Source organism: Triticum urartu, chromosome 4A, assembly GCF_056163025.1.
Source record: "Triticum urartu cultivar PI428250 chromosome 4A, HENAU_Tu73, whole genome shotgun sequence".
In the NCBI taxonomy this organism is placed as follows: Eukaryota; Viridiplantae; Streptophyta; class Magnoliopsida; order Poales; family Poaceae; genus Triticum; species Triticum urartu.
The window spans coordinates 173914221-173934381 of NC_141876.1; the positions used below are offsets into that span (position 1 = coordinate 173914221).

A 20161-nucleotide genomic window follows, 5' to 3' on the forward strand; every position below is an offset into this window, starting at 1 on the left:
GCCCGGCCATGACGGCGGCGGGGCGGGGCGGGGCGTGGGCCACGGCCACGAGCAGCACCGCGCGGGCGCGGCCACGGCGGTGGCGGGACGGGGAGGAGCGCAGGCATGGGCCCGACCACGACGGCGGCAGGGCGCGGGCGCGGCCGCGATGGCGGCGGGGCGGGGCGCGGGCCACGGCCACAGCCACGAGCGGCAGCGCGCGGGCGCGGCGGGCCGCGGCCACGGCCGCCAGCGGCACCACGCGGGTGCGGCGGGTCGCGGCCACGGCCACGAGCGGGAGGGCGCGGGCGCGGTAGGCCGCGGCCACGGCCATGAGCGGGAGGGCGCGGGCGCGACCACGTCCACGGCAGTGGCGGGGCTGGAAGGAGCGCGGCCACGGCCACGACGAGGCGGAGCACGCCCACGGCCACAGGCGGCACGGCCACGACGAGGCGGAGCGCGGCCACGACCACGGCGGGGCGAGCTAGGTATGGACGGGCATGGTTAATTTTAGGCGCATGTTGAAGTTGCTACTGTTGCTAGCTAGACAGTATATTTTTGAGCATTTATGGGAAATACTCGATCATCCGATGCGCTAAAACACTATTTTGACGTTGTAAAAAAAATTTAGCGCGCGACGTCTGTTGGAGATGCTCTTACATGCATACTCCTAGAAGATTACCGGACATGTGAACGGATTTGGTATGGATACCAGTGCTACCAGTGTAATCCGCGAGTCGTAGTCTCGAGTTACACTGTTTTATTGTGAACTGTACTTTTCATCCTTTCGTCTCATCCGTACAAGGGTTTATGCATGAAAAGAAAATCATGTGTGCAGTCTGTTGCCGGCCTCCCACGAAGAGAAGATTAATCCTTACAAGTTGATCATTGCCGTTGTCCAAGTCGGCAAAAACAATAGTAATCAAATCGCTTGAAAATCGCACTATCATACTAGTAGTACAGTACACTCTTCAAATTTCATTAATCTGGCCAAACAAACTACTTTTTTTTTGCGGGCAACCAAACAAACTACCAGTAGTATCAATCATCGAATCATCATAACCAAACCAACACATTTCATGTGAATCATACGCACCAACTCTACTGCGACCGTACGTGCGGAGGAGGATCTTCTTGGCGCGCGCCAATATTAATTAATGGTTATGGTGTACGGCAGTGGCGCGGGCGTGTCGGAGTCGGAGGTGGTGACACTGCGGTTCGCCCGACAGGTGGTGGCAGGGCGGTGGTTCATGGCGCTCGCGTGCCTGCTCATCCTGTCCGCGTCGGGGGCGACCTACGCCTTCGGCATCTACTCCACGGCGCTCAAGTCGTCGCTGGGCTACGACCAGTGCACGCTCAACACGCTCGCCTTCTTCAAGGACCTCGGCAGCAACGTCGGCGTCGTCGCCGGCCTCCTGAACGAGGTCGCGCCACCCTCGGCCGTGCTCGCCGTCGGCGCCGCCATGAACCTCACCGGCTACCTCATGGTCTACCTCGTCGTCGCCGGCCGGACGACGCGCCCGCCGCTCTGGCTCATGTGCGCCTACGTCTGCGCTGGGGCCAACTCGCAGTCCTTGGCCGGCACCGGCGCGCTCATCACCTGCGTCAAGAGCTTTCCAGGGAGCGGCCGCGGGGTCGTGCTGGGCCTGCTCAAGGGCTACGTCGGCCTCAGCGGCGCCATCCTCACGCAGCTCTACCTCGCCATCTACGGCGGGGACGACTCCAAGTCCATCCTGCTGCTCATCGCATGGCTCCCCGCAGCCGTCTCCGTCGTCTTCCTCCCCGTCGTTCGCGTCAAGCCGCCGCCGCCTAGACGAAACGAGGATGGCGCTTTCTTCTGCTTCCTCTACATTTCCGTCGCCCTCGCCTCCTACATACTCGTGATGATCGTCGTCCAGAAGCAGAGCGGCTTCTCGCACGCTGCCTACGCCGCGTCGGCCACCGCGCTGCTCATTCTCCTCACCCTTCCCCTGCTCTCTGTCCTCGTCCGGCAGGAGTACTATGTTAGCGTCCCAGCTACACCTGGACCGAGAGAAGCCACGGTACCAAGCCGGCCCAGAAGGGAAAGGAGGCCTTGCCACAAGTTTACTGGACCCCAATGGATCTCCTACATGTTCAGCTCAGGAGACCAGGTTGCAGAAGGATATAAGGCAGGTAACAGGTAGAGAGCGGGCATCCCGACTAGGATCAGGCGGCGGCGGCGGCGTGTGTGTATCTCTCTGTAATCCTAATCCCCTTCTTATCTCCTTCCCCAGTTGTACTGCTACCTGATTCAGATTACCATAGTTGAGAGGAGAAGAACTAGTGTGTACCTAACACGTGGTATCAGTCGCCATACCGCCCCTCTTCCCACACACTGGAGACGCGCAAGCAAGCCGTCGATCGCCAACGACTCCTCGCCACCATGGATCCGGCGTGTAACGCCCCGAGACCGATGTGCCAGGTGTCCTTCAGTTATTCGCTGTTGTTGCCTTGTCTTTTGCTTGCGTGTTGCATCTTGTCATGTCATCATGTGCATTGCATCTTTATGTTTTCAAAACTTGCATCCGTCCGGATTCCCCCAGTTCCATCCGTTGTCCGTTCTGAGCCCAGACACACTTGCACGCGCCCGCGGCACGTCCGAATTATTATTTTATAAGTGGCCGGAAAATGTTCTCGGATTGGGTTGAAAGTTGGCGTGTGGTCTTATTATAGTGTAGATAGACCGCCTGTCAAGTTTCATCGCATTCGGAGTTCGTTGGATAGCCCAACCGTTAATCTATAGCGGCAATATAGTCGGTCTAACGTCGGACGTTTTCGGTCTTCGGAAACAGTCGTCGGGCCTCTCTTCTCTTCTCTCAGCCTGAGACCTTCTGCACAGTCCACTACTCACCGTCAGACCCTACCTAACCTCTCTCGTCCGCCCGCGGCCAATCCTCGCGCGCGCGTTCGAAAGTTGTCCCGGACCCGACCCGAGCAGTCGTCACCGTTGGATCCGGATCATCCCCAAACATCTACAAAATATCTCCATTTTGTTAATTGGACTCCCTAGCTATTTTATCCGCGATCATCCGATTACGATCGTAGGGTCGAGATAGCCCCTAACCTAACCCGTGGTGTATATATTCGCCCACCCCTAGTCCTTTTTGGTCAAACCCTAGAAATTAGGAGGTTTGTCCCTTCACCCGCCGCCGAACTCTCCACCTAATCCCCTCTCGGGATCCTCCCAGATCTGATCCACCCAACCAGCGCCAGCCTCTGGTTCCCCTTGATCCACCAATCCAGCCTCGTCTCGCCTCCCGCGTCTGCTGCGCGTCGAACCAGAGGAGCCCGAGGCATCCCGCAGCCGCCGCCTCCTGTCCGATGTGTTTTCTTCCTCCCTGCCCCGCTCGAACCCAAAGGAGAGGAGCTCCTCGAGTCCCTCGTCGCCGGCCGGTCTCGTCGGAGACCACCTGCAGTAGGACCTGCGCCCCTGCCTCTTCCTTCCTCGTCCTTCTCTCCTCTCTCTCTCACCGCGTGCTCCCTCTCTCTACCGTGTCGCTGCAGGAACCATACAACGCCGCCAGCCATGGATGCCGCCAAGCTCCCCCGCCGCTGCTGCCGTTTCCCTGCCATGGCGCCTCGGCCCCTCTGCTCCCGCACCTGACGCCCGAGCTCCTCCAGCTCTCCCTCACAGGGACGATGCCAGGATTGCCTGAAGCTTTGCGGCTGCGCCGCTGGAGCTCCACCGCACCGGAGTCGTCTCCCACCGCCGGGAATGGATCGGCCCCGCTCGGATCTGTTCGGATCCGGCCAACCTCGCTGCCTCCCGCCGTCCACCGTCCCAGGTTTCTGCAGCTGCGCCGCCATCAGCCTTCGACGTCCCTGCTTCGCCATATTCATCCCCGCGATCTCTGCTTCCTTCTGCATCGAGCAATGCCAGGCAACTGCGCGCGCGTTGACCGCATCGTCAACCCGCCCGAGCGAGTCGATCTCCTCTCCAGCCACGCGCCTAGGCCCAGTCCCCTCCCCTTCGCCGTTGACAGCGGCCCACAGCCCCAGCCGGTCTGCTGCAGCCCGCTGACTGGGCCGAGGCCCATGGGTGAGCCACCCACATCCCAGCGCCCTCCATTTTCATTACCTGATGGGCCAACCAGATCCGGCCCGTATCCTGTTTTTTTACATAGAACGTTTTTCCTATTTTTCAGAGTCAGTAGTTTTTACAGAAAAACCCTCCTGTTTCAAGCATATAATAACTCATCATCTATGCACCGGATTAAAATGATTTATATATGAAAGTTGCTTAGAATTTTGTGTAGTTTCATAATATGTCATTTCCATCCATGTTCAAAATGTTTATAATGCTGTTTGTTTAACTTTGCTTAAATAACTTGCTAAAATGATTTAATTCATAACTATTTAACCGTAACTCGGTTTGTAACAAACTTTATATGTAAATGGGGTAGAAAAATGCCTAGTTTAACATGGTGGCACCACTTTGCATGTTTAACAACTATAAAATATGGTTTATGGCAGAACAGTACCAAACCTAATATATGCATATGGGGATTTACCGGAATTGTTGTTCGTTGCTTCCGGCCTCATTTAAACTTGACTAGATAGGTAGTTTTACTTTGCTTCACCCTCTTGCCATGTTAATCAACATTTAATATTGTTGGGTACACAAATGGGAGAGAACTAAATAAGTCACATGGTGTTTCGTCAATATGCAACGGAGTTGCATATCGAGCTCCACTTAAGTTGTAGGATTGCTTGTGCACTTTGCCATGCCATGCTTCATTTAACCGGACATGCATCATACTTGGTTGTGCATCATGCCATGTTCAGGTTTTGGTTATTTACTATGTTGTGTGCTTCTTTTCGGTGTTGCTTCTTCGGGTTGGTTCCGATAACGTCGCGTTTGTGAGGATCCGTTCGACTACGTCTGGTTGTCTTCTTCATGGACTCGTTCTTCTTCCTTGCGGGATTTCAGGCAAGATGACCATACCCTCGAAATCACTTCTATCTTTGCTTGCTAGATGCTCGCTCTTTTGCTATGCCTATGCTGCGATACCTACCACTTGCTTATCATGCCTCCTATATTGTTGAACCAAGCCTCTAACCCACCTTGTCCTAGCAAACCGTTGTTTGGCTATGTTACCGCTTTGCTCAGCCCCTCTTATAGCGTTGTTAGTTGCAGGTGAAGATTGAAGTTTGTTCCTTGTTGGAACATGGAGATGTTGTTCCTTGTTGGAACCTGTTTACTTGTTGGGATATCACAATATGTCTTATTTAATTAATGCATCTATACACTTGGTAAAGGGTGGAAGGCTCGGCCTTATGCCTGGTGTTTTGTTCCACTCTTGCCGCCCTAGTTTCCGTCATATCGGTGTTATGTTCCTGGATTTTGCGTTCCATACACGGTTGGGTTATAATGGGAACCCCTTGACAGTTCGCCTTGAATAAAACTCCTCCAGCAATGCCCAACATTGGTTTTACCATTCGCCACCTAGCCTTTTCTTTCCCTTGGGTTCTGCAGACTCAAGGGTCATCATTATTTTAACCCCCCCGGGCCAATGCTCCTCTGAGTGTTGGTCCAAACTAGAGCCCTGTGCAGCGCCCCCTCGGGGAAACTCGAGGTTTGGTTTTAGTTGTATGAAGAGCTCATCTGAGTGTGCCCTGAGAACGAGATATGTGCAGCTCCTATCGGGATTTGTCGGCACATTCGGGCGGTGTTGCTGGTCTTATTTTACCAATGTCGAAATGTCTTGTAACGGGGATTCCGAGCCTGATCGGGTCTTCCCGCTAGAAGGAATATCCTTCGTTGACCGTGAGAGCTTGTGATGGGCTAAGTTGGGACACCCCTACAGGGATTTGAACTTTCGAAAGCCGTGCCCGCAGTTATGGGCAGATGGGAATTTGTTAATGTCCGGTTGTAAAAAACCTGAAGTTTATCTTAATTAAAATACATCAACCGCGTGCGTAACCGTGATGGTCTCTTTCCGGCGGAGTCCGGGAAGTGAACACGATGTTGGAGTTATGTTTGACGTAGGTTGTCCTAGGATCACTTCTTGATCATAGTTTCTCGACCGTGATTTGCCTTCTCTTCTCGCTCTCTTTTGCGTATGTTAGCCACCATATATGCTAGTCGCTTGCTGCAGCTCCACCTCACACCTTTTACCTTACCATGAGCTTAAATAGTCTTGATCGCGAGGGTGTGAGATTGCTGAGTCCCCGTGACTCACAGATACTTCCAAAACCAGTTTGCAGGTGCCGTTGAACCGTGCAGATGACGCAACCAAGCTCAAGGAGGAGCCTCGATGAAGATCGTGTCCTTTGTGTTGTTTCGTTCTTGTTGTTTAGTAGTGGGGCCTGGTTGGGGTCGATCGGGGATCTGTGTAACATTTGGGGTAGTCTTCTTTTATTTTGGTTCCGTGGTCGGACCTTGATTGTATCTGGATGATGTAATGCTTTATTCATGTATTTGTGTGAAGTGGCGATTGTAAGCCAACTATGTATCTTTTCCCTTATTGTATTACATGGGTTGTTTGTGAAGATTACCTCACTCGCGACATTGCTTTGAATGCGGTTATGCCTCTAAGTCGTGCTTCGACACGTGGGAGATATAGCCGCATCGAGGGCATCGCAAGTTGGTAATCAGAGCCTTCCCCGACCTTAGGAGCCCCCTGCTTGATCGAATCGCTGGCGTTATTGAGTCTAGAAATGTTTTGAGTCTTCTAGGAATTATATATATCGGAGAGTTAGGACTTCTTTTTACTCCTCAATCCCTTCGTCGCCCTGGTGAGGCATCCTGACGTAGAGTTTTGACTCTTCTCTTCTCAAATTTCACTAAAAAAAATTTAGGATCACGCGGGTATCTTGGAATCGTTCCGATCGATTTGTGACGAGAACATTGTTCTTGGTGCCTCTTGACATTTAGGGGTTGTGGCAGTGTCCCGGGGAGTTGAGCTCCGAGGTGTTGTCGTCACAATTTTATCGTTGCAGTTCTGGAATACCAGAGTTTAGTTTCGCCGACATTGAAAATCTCTTTTATGCAGTTGTTGGTGAGATAACCTCGACGCCACCCAGTACTGGGGTGGGAGTTTGGGAGTATTGCCATAACTCGTATAACGGATGCTTTTCGAAGGTTGAGGTAAACGATTTCCGACGGTTTCTTGGTTATGTGTTGAAGGATGGATACAGCTGGATGTAGGATTTGCTAGTTTTGGGTGAGATATTATGCTTCCCCTGTATCCCCAACACCTGATTGCATAACTGGGAAAGTTTCGGGAGTTTATAAGTGGGAATTCAAGTAGCTCCTAGGATTTCTTTCCGACAGATGTATGATTTGAAATTAGGGTTCGACGTCTAGTGGTCCGCCTATTCACGGTTGGTTTTACAGTGGTCTCGTTGTGTCTTAAAGAGTCCTTGGCTATGCCAACTTGGGGACGCTTCGTATGTCTTGTGCACTGCCTTGTACATGATGGTGCTGTACGATCGAGCCCGTGTAGGCCCCACCACGAAAACTTCGAACGAAATCTCTATCATATGTTTGTTCCGGCTTATTCTGCAAGCCAACCCTTTGTTTTTGTTTTTGTTTTGAGTTGTGGTATTCGAGTTGCTTCGAAGTCAAATGTTGATTCCATACCTTCTCTAAACGGTGTTCTCATGTTCCTATGTGAATACTAATCCTTATTGATAATCGAGATTGTCATGTCAATCCTTTTCAACTGGTGTGTCTCTCTTCAAGTGGATCCGATCATTTCAATATCAGCAAGATCAATTATCAGTTCTTCTCAACGGTGTTTGTTCCATTCGTCCCAAGCTGCCTTTGTTTTCCCACCCACCCACCCCTTTTTCTTCAAGGACTCAGATTTCTTAATCAAGTATCCTTTTATTCATGTGAAGTCTCTCCATTCTTTTCCGTCAATATTCTTACCCGGTGATTCTCATGATGATCCTAACGGAGCCTCAAGTTCATCATTATTTGCTCTTTTCTTCTCCGGTGGACCAATTCAAGCTTTGTTGATCATATTCTTTCCTCGTTTCAAATACCACCTCTTACCGGTGCACCTCTTAATCATTCACCTCCCACTTTACATTTGTTCCGGAGTGCCGAAGATAGCTCAGAAGATTCGTGTTTCAACTCTGCAGTTGTTCAAGGTCTTTTGAGGATGTTATATCATTCTAGCCATTTAATTCAACCGGCGCAATCTATCTTTTAAATCATTTCAACGGTGTATCTTTTCAGTGGGCCCTAACCCACGGGTCTTTTTCCAGGATCTTACCTGACTCTTCTTATTTTTCCGGAGCTATCCTCAAATTCTTTCAAAGTTTGACGTAAGAATGAATTGTCATCAGTCAAATGCCTTCTCCTAGATCTTTCACAATTCTTTTGATAGTTGGCTCAACCTCTTCGCTTTTTGATTCTTCCGGAGTGTCTAAATAATTCATGGTGGTGTCTCTCATCGTAACTCTGAGATTTTGAAGACAGAAGAAGAGTTTTACCTCCATATCTTATCCGTTCTCTCAGAGATTCGTGATTCTAGCTTGTTGCCATCCGCTCATAATTATTTTCGATTGTGAGAATTCTTTTCACCCATCCGAAGCAATTCAAGAGTCTTCTCAGTTTGTGTAGGATCTAGAAGTAGATGTGTCTAGACGGGGGTGATTAGACACTTAATGCTAAAGTTGCAATTTTTAAGCTTTTTCGGTTTAAGTGGAGTTTAGGCACAATTTCAACATACACAATACATATCAAGCAAGCATGCAAAGAGTATATGAGCAGCGGAATGTAAAGCATGCAACTTGGAAGAATGTAAAGGGAAGGGTTTGGAGAATTCAAACGCAATTGGAGACACGGATGTTTTTCCCATGGTTCGGATAGGTGGTGCTATCCTACATCCACGTTGATGGAGACTTCAACCCACAAAGGGTAACGGTTGCGCGAGTCCAAGGAGGGCTCCACCCACAAAGGGTAACGGTTGCGCGAGTCCACGAAGGGCTCCACCCACGAAGGGTCCACGAAGAAGCAACCACCCACAAAGGGTCCACGAAGAAGCAACCTTGTCTATCCCACCATGGCCATCGCCCACAAAGGACTTGCCTCACTAGCGGTAGATCTTCACGAAGTAGGCGATCTCCTTGCCCTTACAAACTCCTTGGTTCAACTCCACAATCTTGTCGGAGGCTCCCAAGTAACACCTAGCCAATCTAGGAGACACCACTCTCCAAGAAGTAACAAATGGTGTGTAGGTAATGAACTCCTTGCTCTTGTGCTTGATAGTCTCCCCAACACTCAACTCTCTCTCATAGGATTTGGATTTGGTGGAAAGAAGATTTGAGTGGAAAGCAACTTGGGGAAGGCTAGAGATCAAGATTCATATGGTAGGAATGGAATATCTTGGCCTCAACACATGAGTGGGTAGTTCTCTCTCAGAAATAGGATGCTGGAAGTGTAGGCTTAGTCTGATGGCTCTCTCTACGAATAAAGAGGAGGTGGAGGGGTATATATAGCCTCCACACAAAATCCAACCGTTACACACAGTTTTCCAATCTCGGTGGGACTGAATCAACAAACTCGGTCGGACCGAAAAGGTAAACCTAGTGACCGTTAGAGATTTCGGTGGGACCGACTGGATCAACTCGGTGGGACCGATGTGCTAGGGTTAGGGTAAATCCAAAACTCGGTTTGACCGATTACTCAAACTCGGTGGGACCGATTTGGGTAATAAGTGAAACTGAGATTTGGCCAAGCAAACTCGGTGGGACCGATTGCATATCTCGGTGGGACCAAGAATATTGCAATGGGTAACAGAGAGTTTGCAAGCCCATCTCAGTGAGACCGAGATCCCATCGGTGAGACCGAACTGATTAGGGTTTGGCAGTGGCTTATGACAAGTGAAACTCGGTGGCGCCGGATAGGAAGAATCGGCAGGACCGAGTTTGGCTTAGGGTTTAGGTCATATGTGGAAGTGGGAAAGTAGCTGAGGATTTTGGAGCATATCATTAAGCACATGAAGCAAGAGGCTCATTAAGCAACACCTCATCCCTCCTTTATAGTATTGGCTTTTCCTATGGACTCAATGTGATCTTGGATCACTAAAATGTAAAATGAAGAGTCTTGAGCTTTAAGCTTTAGCCAATCCTTTGTCCTTAGCATCTTGAAGGAGTTCCCACAACCTTTAGTCCATGCCACTCCATTGTTGAACTTATCTGAAACATGCTAGATAGAAATGTTAGTCCAACAAGAGATATGTTGTCATCAATTATCAAAACCACCTAGGGAGCACTTGTGCTTTCAATATCCCCCTTTTTGGTAATTGATGGCAACATACATCAAAGCTTTAGATAAAGATATAAAGAACAGCAAGTAAAGCTTTGGAAGGACATGTAACAAGCATAGGCTCCCCCTACATGTATGCACTCATGTAAATATGAAATATAGAGGCATGTGAGAGCATAACCATGACAGAGTAGGCAATGTGTTACATGCATCTTGGCCATATGCATCAGAGCAAAAGATTATCAAGGAAAATACCTTCATGCTCATGAGTCCTTCTTGCAAACAGTATGTACATAAGCAAGAACTCCTCATACTCATGATTTTGATGCATATACTTACCTTGTGGTCTTGAGTTGGCTTAGGATGGAATGAACCTGCACAAACAAGGTTAGATAACATAGGTACATCCACTAGCCAGAGCAAACAAAAGAAACCACAAGAATACCAAGACTGGGATGACATGTAGAGAGTGAGTACAAGGTACCACATTGAATTCAACATGTCCCCAAGAATAAAGATATGCAATGAATTTGACTGATTTCTTTCCCTTAGGTGTCTCTCCCCCTGAATCTTACATGGGATATTGGGAGAAGATAGGGAACAGAAAATCAGAGCTGAAAGATACAAATGGATAGAACTTAATGCAAATACATGTCTTTCCCCCAAAAAGACATGTGACATCTCTCCTCTTGAACATCAAGCATCTGGGATCCTTGAGTATTTTCCCTCCCTGGAAATCTCTCTCTCCCCCTTAATAACATCTGGGAAATCCCTCTCTCCCCCTTAACAACATCTGGTATCCTTGAGACTTTCTCTCCCCCTTGAGCTTTGATGTGATCTCTTTCTCCCCATTTGACATCAATTTTCAAGAAGGTTTTTCCTGGAATCCGTCGAATAGGTTTGGTCCTTGAGATTCAGCACAAAGCAGAGGATAAAATTGTGATGCTTGTAGAGGACAAGATTCATTGAGTGGAGCTGGATCAGAAGAAATGTAGAACAAGTGGCAAACTATTTTTCTGATTGCAAAGTCGGTGGCACCGAGTGGCACATTTCGGTGGTACCGAAAAGATTCGGTTGGACCGAAAATTGCAAGTCGGTGAAACCGAGTTTACACAGAGAAAAACACTTGTCACCTCAGCTCACTAGACATGTAGGATCTCACAAAGATTTGCAATGAATTTCCTGAAGGATTTGCAAGGAATTAAGTGCAGAAAATGCAGAACAAAAACAAAGAGAAAAGAGAAGAAACTGAAAGATCTAGATGAAGTTTTTTTTGTTTTTGAAAAAGGAGAGAGAAAATAAACATGCATGAGACAAATGCAATAACACAAAGAAAGAACACAAGAGAGCTTCATCTAGAGTTGGGCGGTGACATAGTCACCTATGTTAGAGTATATTGACTTAGGAGTCAAGTGAGAACACTTGATCATAGGTCATACTCATCGTTTAAGCTCAAAATGGGGTTACCATTTTTCGTTTAAGCATCTTGATGTATTCACATCTTGTTGAGTTGCTTTGACTCATGTCTTGGAGTAAAGCTTCTCTAAGATGGAATAACATACCTTGGGTGGTGGTGTGGTTCTTGCTCATGTAGTTGAACTTGTGTGGGTGCTCAAGGTTGATGTAGCTCATCAAGAGTTGGGAGCACCACTTGGAGTTTGAGTTCATCTACCTACATGGGTTAGTTCTTGCATGGAAGAGCACTTGTGTATCCAAAAATGACAATCATGAAGCTTAACATAGAATTTGTCAAAGGATATGTTTGAATGGTTTTGTGCTTCCTTGTCTTCAACCACTATTGTGTAGAGTCTTGGTGATGTAGAGATTGCTCAAGATGTGAGTGAGTCGCAATATCATGGAATTAGATTCAACCAAGCACCTACATGGGTTAGACAACATGCAAGGTGCAAATATATCCAAGACATAAGATAGTTATCATAAGAGATATACCATGGATTAGTCATAAGCTCATGTCTTGCATGTATCCAATGGAGTTTCTACTCCAAGTTCGAAGCATCAATGATGTTCAATTCTCCTCTCAACCTGCAAAACACTTTCTCATCAAGTAGTTTAGTGAATATATCCGCTAATTGCTTATCGGTGCGAACATGCTTAAGATTGATGTCACCCTTAGCAACATGATCTTGAATGAAATGATGACGAACTTCAATATGCTTAGTTCGAGAATGTTGTACAGGATTATGACCAATTTTGATAGCACTTTCATTATCACAAAGCAGTGGAACATGTTTCACATAAATCCCATAATCTTTAAGAGTTTGGGTCATCCAAAGTAATTGAGCACAACATGAACCAGCGGCAATGTATTCCGCTTCGGCGGTGGATAAGGATACCGAGTTTTGTTTCTTGGAAGACCAAGACACAAGAGATCTACCAAGAAATTGACAAGTACCCGAAGTGGACTTTCTATCAACCTTGTCTCCGGCATAATCCGAGTCGGAATAGCCAACAAGATCAAAAGAAGACCTCTTAGGATACCAAATGCCAAAATTTGGTGTATGGATTAAATATCTCACTATCCTTTTCACAGCCTTAAGATGACAATCTTTAGGAGCAGCTTGATATCGTGCACACATGCACACACTTAGGATAATATCGGGACGTGAAGCACATAGGTATAACAATGAACCAATCATAGAGCGATAAACCTTTTGATCAACCGGTTCACCATCTTTGGTCAAATCATTATGTCCACTAGTAGGCATGGGTGTAGACATACCTTTGCATTCTTGCATATTGAACTTCTTGAATAAGTCCTTGGTGTACTTTGTTTGAGAGACAAATGTACCTTCCTTAGTTTTCTTGATTTGCAAACCGAGAAAGAATTTGAGTTCACTCATCATAGACATCTCAAACTTCTCTGACATTAGCTTTCCAAACTTTTCACTAAAGAGAGGGTTAGTTGAACCAAATATGATATCATCAACATAAATTTGGCATACAAATAGTTCTCCATTAACCCTTTTAGTAAAAAGAGTAGAATCAATTTTACCAATTTCAAAACCACTTGTAGTAAGGAACTTGGTCAAGCATTTATACCATGCTCTAGGAGCTTGTTTAAGACCATAAAGAGCTTTGTGAAGTTTGTAAACATGATTTGGTTTCTTAGGATTGATAAAGCCGGGAGGTTGTTTGACATAAACTTCCTCCTCTATTTCACCATTTAGAAAAGCACTTTTAATGTCCATTTGGTACAAGGTGATATTATGGTGATTAGCATAGGCAAGTAAGATGCGAATGGACTCAAGTCTAGCAACGGGAGCATACGTCTCACCATAGTCCATACCTTCGACTTGTGTGTACCCTTGGGCGACGAGACGTGCTTTGTTGCGAACCACTTTTCCATATTCATCTTGCTTGTTGCGAAACACCCATTTGGTACCAATGATGTTGTGGTTGTTGTCGGGCTTCTCAACCAATGTCCAAACTTGGTTTCTCTCAAAATTATGTAGCTCTTCATGCATAGCGTTTATCCAATCTGGATCTTCCAATGCTTCTTCAACCTTCATAGGTTCAATGCTAGAGATGAATGAATAGTTTTCACAAAAGTTAGCTAAACGAGTTTTTGAGCGATTGATTCTCCCGGTTTGTATATCATTGAGGATTTTCTCGACGGGATGATCTTTGGCAATTCTTGCTCGAACTCGTGAGAGCTTTTGCTTGGGTCTTCGTTGAACATCTTCTTCATCTTGTTCTTCTTCTTGGACTTCTTCATTGTTGACGTCGTCGTTCTCTTGTCGTGGTGGAGAAGGAGGTTGTTGATGTTCGTCTTGATGTATTTCCTCGTTTTCTTCATCTTGGTGTGTCCCACTTGTGGATGCTTCCGTGTCGATTCTTGGTTCACCTTGTCGTGAAGTAGAAGCTTCCACTTGGACGGATGAAGTACTCTCCTTCACCTCCGTTGGACGAATTTTGCCAATGGACAATCTTGAATTGCTTCTGAAGGGTCTTTGTCTCCTACATCAATTGGCAATTGCTCTACTTGCGAGCCATTAGATTCATCAAACTTCACATCTACCGTCTCTTCAACCTTTCGGGTGAAATTGTTGTAGACACGGTAAGTGTGAGAGTTTGAGCCATAACCAAGTAGAAAACCTTCATGAGATTTAGGAGCAAACTTTGAACGACGATGCTTATCAAGAATGTAGCACTTTGAGCCGAATACTCGAAAGTATCCAACTTGGGGTTTGTTACCGGTGAGAAGCTCGTATGCCGTCTTGCCGAGTAGCTTGTGAAGATATAAGCGATTTGTTGCGTGACAAGCTGTCTCAACCGCTTCTGCCCAAAAGTGCTTTGGCGTCTTGTATTCATCAAGCATCGTTCTTGCCATTTCGATGAGCGTCCGGTTCTTCCTCTCAACAACTCCATTTTGTTGAGGTGTGTACGTAGCCGAGAACTCATGTGAAATCCCTTCTTCGTCAAGAAAGGTGTCCACATTTGCGTTCTTGAACTCCGTTCCGTTGTCACTCTGAACCTTCTTAATCTTCACATCAAACTGATTTTGGGCCTTCCTAGCGAAGTTTCTGAAGATCTTCTGGACCTGCGACTTGTCATTAAGAAAGAACACCCACGTAAATCTTGAAAAATCATCAACTATAACTAGACCAAAAGAATTTCCACCGAGACTCTTGTAGGCGTTGGGACCAAAAAGATCCATGTGAAGTAGCTCGAGTGGCCTCCTTGTGGTCATGATGTTCTTCACGGGATGTCTTCCTCCAACCTGTTTACCTGCTTGACAAGCACTGCAAAGTCTATCCTTATCAAATATGACATCGTTAACTCCAAGGATATGATTTCCTTTAATAAGCTTGTCAAGGTTTCTCATGCCAACGTGACCTAGTCGTCTATGCCACAACCAACCTTTTGAGGATTTAGCAACAAAGCAATTTTTAGGTCGTGCCTTTTTAGAGAAATCGACAATGTAAAGATCACCTCTACGCATACCGGTAAAGACCATTTTATGATTATCTCGACGAAATACTTGGCAATCTACTTCAGTAAATAGGACATTCAAACCGAAATCAGCAAGTCTAGATACTGAAAGTAAGTTGTAGCCGAGAGATTCAACGAACATGACATTTTGAATGGAACTATCATGTGAGATGGCCACCTTACCAAGGCCAACCACTTTACCCTTTGAATTATCACCAAAGGTGACATATTTTCGAGGGCCGTCATTTTCAGCAAGCTCACGAAACATCTCTTCATCTCCGGTCATATGATCAGTACATCCACTATCAAGAACCCATTCCTTTCCTCCTGATTCATATCCCCGAAGATTTGCCATAAGACCAAAATGTCTCATTGCATCATCAAGATCGAAGTCACTATCATCATCATCATCATAGTATCCATGTTCATCATGATCTTGTGACTCATCATTTCCTAGAGAGGGTAATTCATTAGATAAATGATCATCAAAGTGGTCACTTTTATGAATTCTTATAGCTTTGAATATGATATCATTAATGATTCCAACATCTCCTTTAGCATGCTTAAGATTGGTAAGTTCAAATAGACAATTACCAAAACTAGGATCACTAGAGTTCATCTTACTCAAGGCAATAGATTTATGGAGAATTTCATCCAAAGTTTTCAAGGAATGATCGGGAAATCGTTCCTCAAGAAATTTTCATATAGTATAGGCACAATTTAGAGTATGCAAACTAGCAATCAAATTTTTGGGCAATCCTCTAATGATGAGCTCAATAGTTCTAAGATTGCGAATCATGTCAATATCTTCATCTAGGATAGGATGCAAAGGATCAATATGAGGTGCACAAGGGCTAGCAATATACTTGTTCAAATGATATTGATTGAAGATTACAAGCATCTCATTTTTCCACTCATGAAAATACTCTCCATCAAGAATAGGCACTCTATGTCTAAGACTCCCTAATGTAGACACATCCATCTTCCTCCAATGGTGATTAAACAAAGGCAATGGAGACCAAAGCTCTGATACCACTTGTAGGATCTAGAAGTAGATGTGTCTAGAGGGGGGGTGATTAGACACTTAATGCTAAAGTTGCAATTTTTAAGCTTTTTCGGTTTAAGTGGAGTTTAGGCACAATTTCAACATACACAATACATATCAAGCAAGCATGCAAAGAGTATATGAGCAGCGGAATGTAAAGCATGCAACTTGCAAGAATGTAAAGGGAAGGGTTTGGAGAATTCAAACGCAATTGGAGACACGGATGTTTTTCCCATGGTTCGGATAGGTGGTGCTATCCTACATCCACGTTGATGGAGACTTCAACCCACAAAGGGTAACGGTTGCGCGAGTCCAAGGAGGGCTCCACCCACAAAGGGTAACGGTTGCGCGAGTCCACGAAGGGCTCCACCCACGAAGGGTCCACGAAGAAGCAACCACCCACAAAGGGTCCACGAAGAAGCAACCTTGTCTATCCCACCATGGCCATCGCCCACAAAGGACTTGCCTCACTAGCGGTAGATCTTCACGAAGTAGGCGATCTCCTTGCCCTTACAAACTCCTTGGTTCAACTCCACAATCTTGTCGGAGGCTCCCAAGTAACACCTAGCCAATCTAGGAGACACCACTCTCCAAGAAGTAACAAATGGTGTGTAGGTAATGAACTCCTTGCTCTTGTGCTTGATAGTCTCCCCAACACTCAACTCTCTCTCATAGGATTTGGATTTGGTGGAAAGAAGATTTGAGTGGAAAGCAACTTGGGGAAGGCTAGAGATCAAGATTCATATGGTAGGAATGGAATATCTTGGCCTCAACACATGAGTGGGTAGTTCTCTCTCAGAAATAGGATGCTGGAAGTGTAGGCTTAGTCTGATGGCTCTCTCTACGAATGAAGAGGAGGTGGAGGGGTATATATAGCCTCCACACAAAATCCAACCGTTACACACAGTTTTCCAATCTCGGTGGGACCGAATCAACAAACTCGGTCGGACCGAAAAGGTAAACCTAGTGACCGTTAGAGATTTCGGTGGGACCGACTGGATCAACTCGGTGGGACCGATGTGCTAGGGTTAGGGTAAATCCAAAACTCGGTTTGACTGATTACTCAAACTCAGTGGGACCGATTTGGGTAATAAGTGAAACTGAGATTTGGCCAAGCAAATTCGGTGGGACCGATTGCATATCTCGGTGGGGCCGAGAATATTGCAATGGGTAACAGAGAGTTTGCAAGCCCATCTCGGTGAGACCGAGATCCCATCGGTGAGACCGAACTGATTAGGGTTTGGCAGTGGCTTATGACAAGTGAAACTCGGTGGCGCCGGATAGGAAGAATCCGTAGGACCGAGTTTGGCTTAGGGTTTAGGTCATATGTGGAAGTGGGAAAGTAGCTGAGGATTTTGGAGCATATCATTAAGCACATGAAGCAAGAGGCTCATTAAGCAACACCTCATCCCTCCTTTATAGTATTGGCTTTTCCTATGGACTCAATGTGATCTTGGATCACTAAAATGTAAAATGAAGAGTCTTGAGCTTTAAGCTTTAGCCAATCCTTTGTCCTTAGCATCTTGAAGGAGTTCCCACAACCTTTAGTCCATGCCACTCCATTGTTGAACTTATCTGAAACATGCTAGATAGAAATGTTAGTCCAACAAGAGATATGTTGTCATCAATTATCAAAACCACCTAGGGAGCACTTGTGCTTTCAGTTTGATTATCTGGATTCCATCAAATTCAGGTTTATTCATTCTCAGCTTTCAGTTATCATCCTCTAAATCTTACCGGTGCATCGATCAAATATCCTCTAATCAGTTCGTGATCTATTCGTCCTCTTGTATCTAAATTCTCTCAAGTATCTTTGTTCATTTCATAATTCTTCACGGTGTTCCTTTATCTTTTCTTCGGCCATTTTAATTCTTATGGTGGTTCATTCAAGATTTCTTTTCCTTCGTTATCATATCAATTTATTCATTGTTCCAATCCTACCGGTGGTTCGTTGAAGACCTTCCCAAGTTGACGCTATCTTAATTTTTTTCTACGAGAATAAGTAATATGCCAAATCCGTTGATTGTCATCAATTTAAAAATTGGTGATGGATACGCATAACATAATTCTTATTCTTGCTTCATCGAGTGATTAATTCCCTATTCCGGAGGCTCATCAAATTCTTGCTTCCATTTGTTCATCTTTCTTTTCCGGAGTTCCAAATTTCCTCTTTATCTCGTCGCAAAGCTTCATCTAATCATTGCAAGGCTTCAACCTTACTCTTCTCATCTTTCTTTTCGTTTGATCATTCTTTTGTTTACCGGAGTTCTTCATGAAGTTTCTGCATGATGGTCCATAAAGGACTTAATCCGTTCTCGAAACGTTCATCAAGATTATTTTCAGAGGAGTTCAAGCTTTCTTGTTCTTGCAATCCGGAGTGCAATTCTTTCTACCATATTATTGGAGGTGGTATTATGTCATTCTTGATAATTTGAGTTCATGCTTCATGATTCACATGTTGTTAAGAATGATGTATTTTAAATCCATAAATCTCTTCGTTGGAGTTATCTTGTGTCATGTTTCACCTAAAGCCTTACCTAAGGATTGTTAATATCTATGGTGCTTATAAATGATCCAAGTTCTTCATTTATCCTCTCGGTGACATAAGCTTCTCGTCTCCTTGTAGATATCAATCCAATCTATCGTTTCCGTCAGTGGCAGAATTTCAACTCAGTTTTGAGATGTTTTTCCATAAGCCCACAACAAGCTTACTCTTTTCGTTGTTGTTTTTTTCCAACAACTCCGTTCTAGCATATGTTGTAAACGTACTCTCTCAAGATCTTGTTTTTTTCCTCCGTTCATTCCATTCCTTTCTCTCATTTCTTCCGGGGGCATTGTGCTGTTGTTCTTTTCACCCATCATCTCGTTTTGTCAAAGATCATGTTCTTTCCTTTGCTTATCCATTCAACCGGAGTGTCGTGTTTTTATTCCAGTTCAATCATCTTATCAAGTTTTACCTCCATTCTCGACCGGAATGATGTCTGAAATCTTTCTTACCCCTTGTGCCATTTTTTGCAATAGTTCCGGAGGCATTGTGTTATTGTTTTCGTCAAGTATCATCCCATCTCCTCAAATTCATGTTCAATTCCTTCCATTTACAGTCGGAGTGCTGTCCAAATTATATCATTCTTTTCCCTTCTCTATCTTTTTTTAACCGGAGTGTTATCGTAATTGATCCTTATCGTCCCTTGTACATCTCGTTTCAACCGGAGTACTTGCATGTACTTCTTCTTCATTGCAACCTTTTTTCTTATGCTTTCAACCTACAAGGTTCTAGTAATGTTCCTTGTTCCTCTTGTCTAACGGAGAGTTTTCAACTTTGTTCACCTTCGTTGTGTTCTTTCTCGAATTTTGTTCAACCTATCAAGGTTCGTGGTTTCACTCATTTGTCAAAGAAGCAACTTAGCTTTACCTCTCCTCTTTCTCTTCCGTTTTCCCTCCGGTGCCATCCTAGATCTCGGGATGAGATCCTCTCGTAGTGGTGGAGTGTTGTAACGTCCCGAGACCGATGTGCCAGGTGTCCTCCAGTTATTCGCTATTGTTGCCTTGTCTTTTGCTTGCGTGTTGCATCTTGTCATTGTTGGGTTACGTAGTAATTTCAAAAAATTCCTACGCACACGCAAGATCAAGGTGATGCATAGCAACAAGAGGGGAGAGTGTGATCTACGTACCCTTGTAGATCGACAACGGAAGCGTTAGCACAACGTGGTTGATGTAGTCGTACGTCTTCACGGCCCGACCAATCAAGCACCGAAACTACGACACCTCCGAGTTCTAGCACACGTTCAGCTCGATGATGATCCCCGGACTCCGATCCAGCAAAGTGTCGGGGAAGAGTTCCGTCAGCACGACGGCGTGGTGACGATCTTGATGTACTACCGTCGCAGGGCTTCGCCTAAGCACCGCTACAATATTATCGAGGACTATTGTGGAAGGGGGCA

At 45.8% G+C, this 20161-nt stretch overlaps 1 protein-coding gene across 1 annotated transcript in view; it reads left to right on the plus strand.

Moving 5' to 3' along the window:
* Positions 1 to 321: 321 nt before the first annotated feature.
* LOC125554694 (protein NUCLEAR FUSION DEFECTIVE 4-like) overlaps positions 322 to 20161 on the plus strand; it is a gene marked incomplete at its 5' end in the record, with an annotated part of 70049 nt that continues 50209 nt past the window's right edge. The window contains 3 exons of the mRNA XM_087520345.1: positions 322 to 467; positions 1157 to 1958; positions 5138 to 5149. Coding sequence (XP_087376471.1) covers positions 322 to 467; positions 1157 to 1958; positions 5138 to 5149 — 960 coding nt within the window. The remainder of the gene's footprint in view (positions 468 to 1156; positions 1959 to 5137; positions 5150 to 20161) is intronic.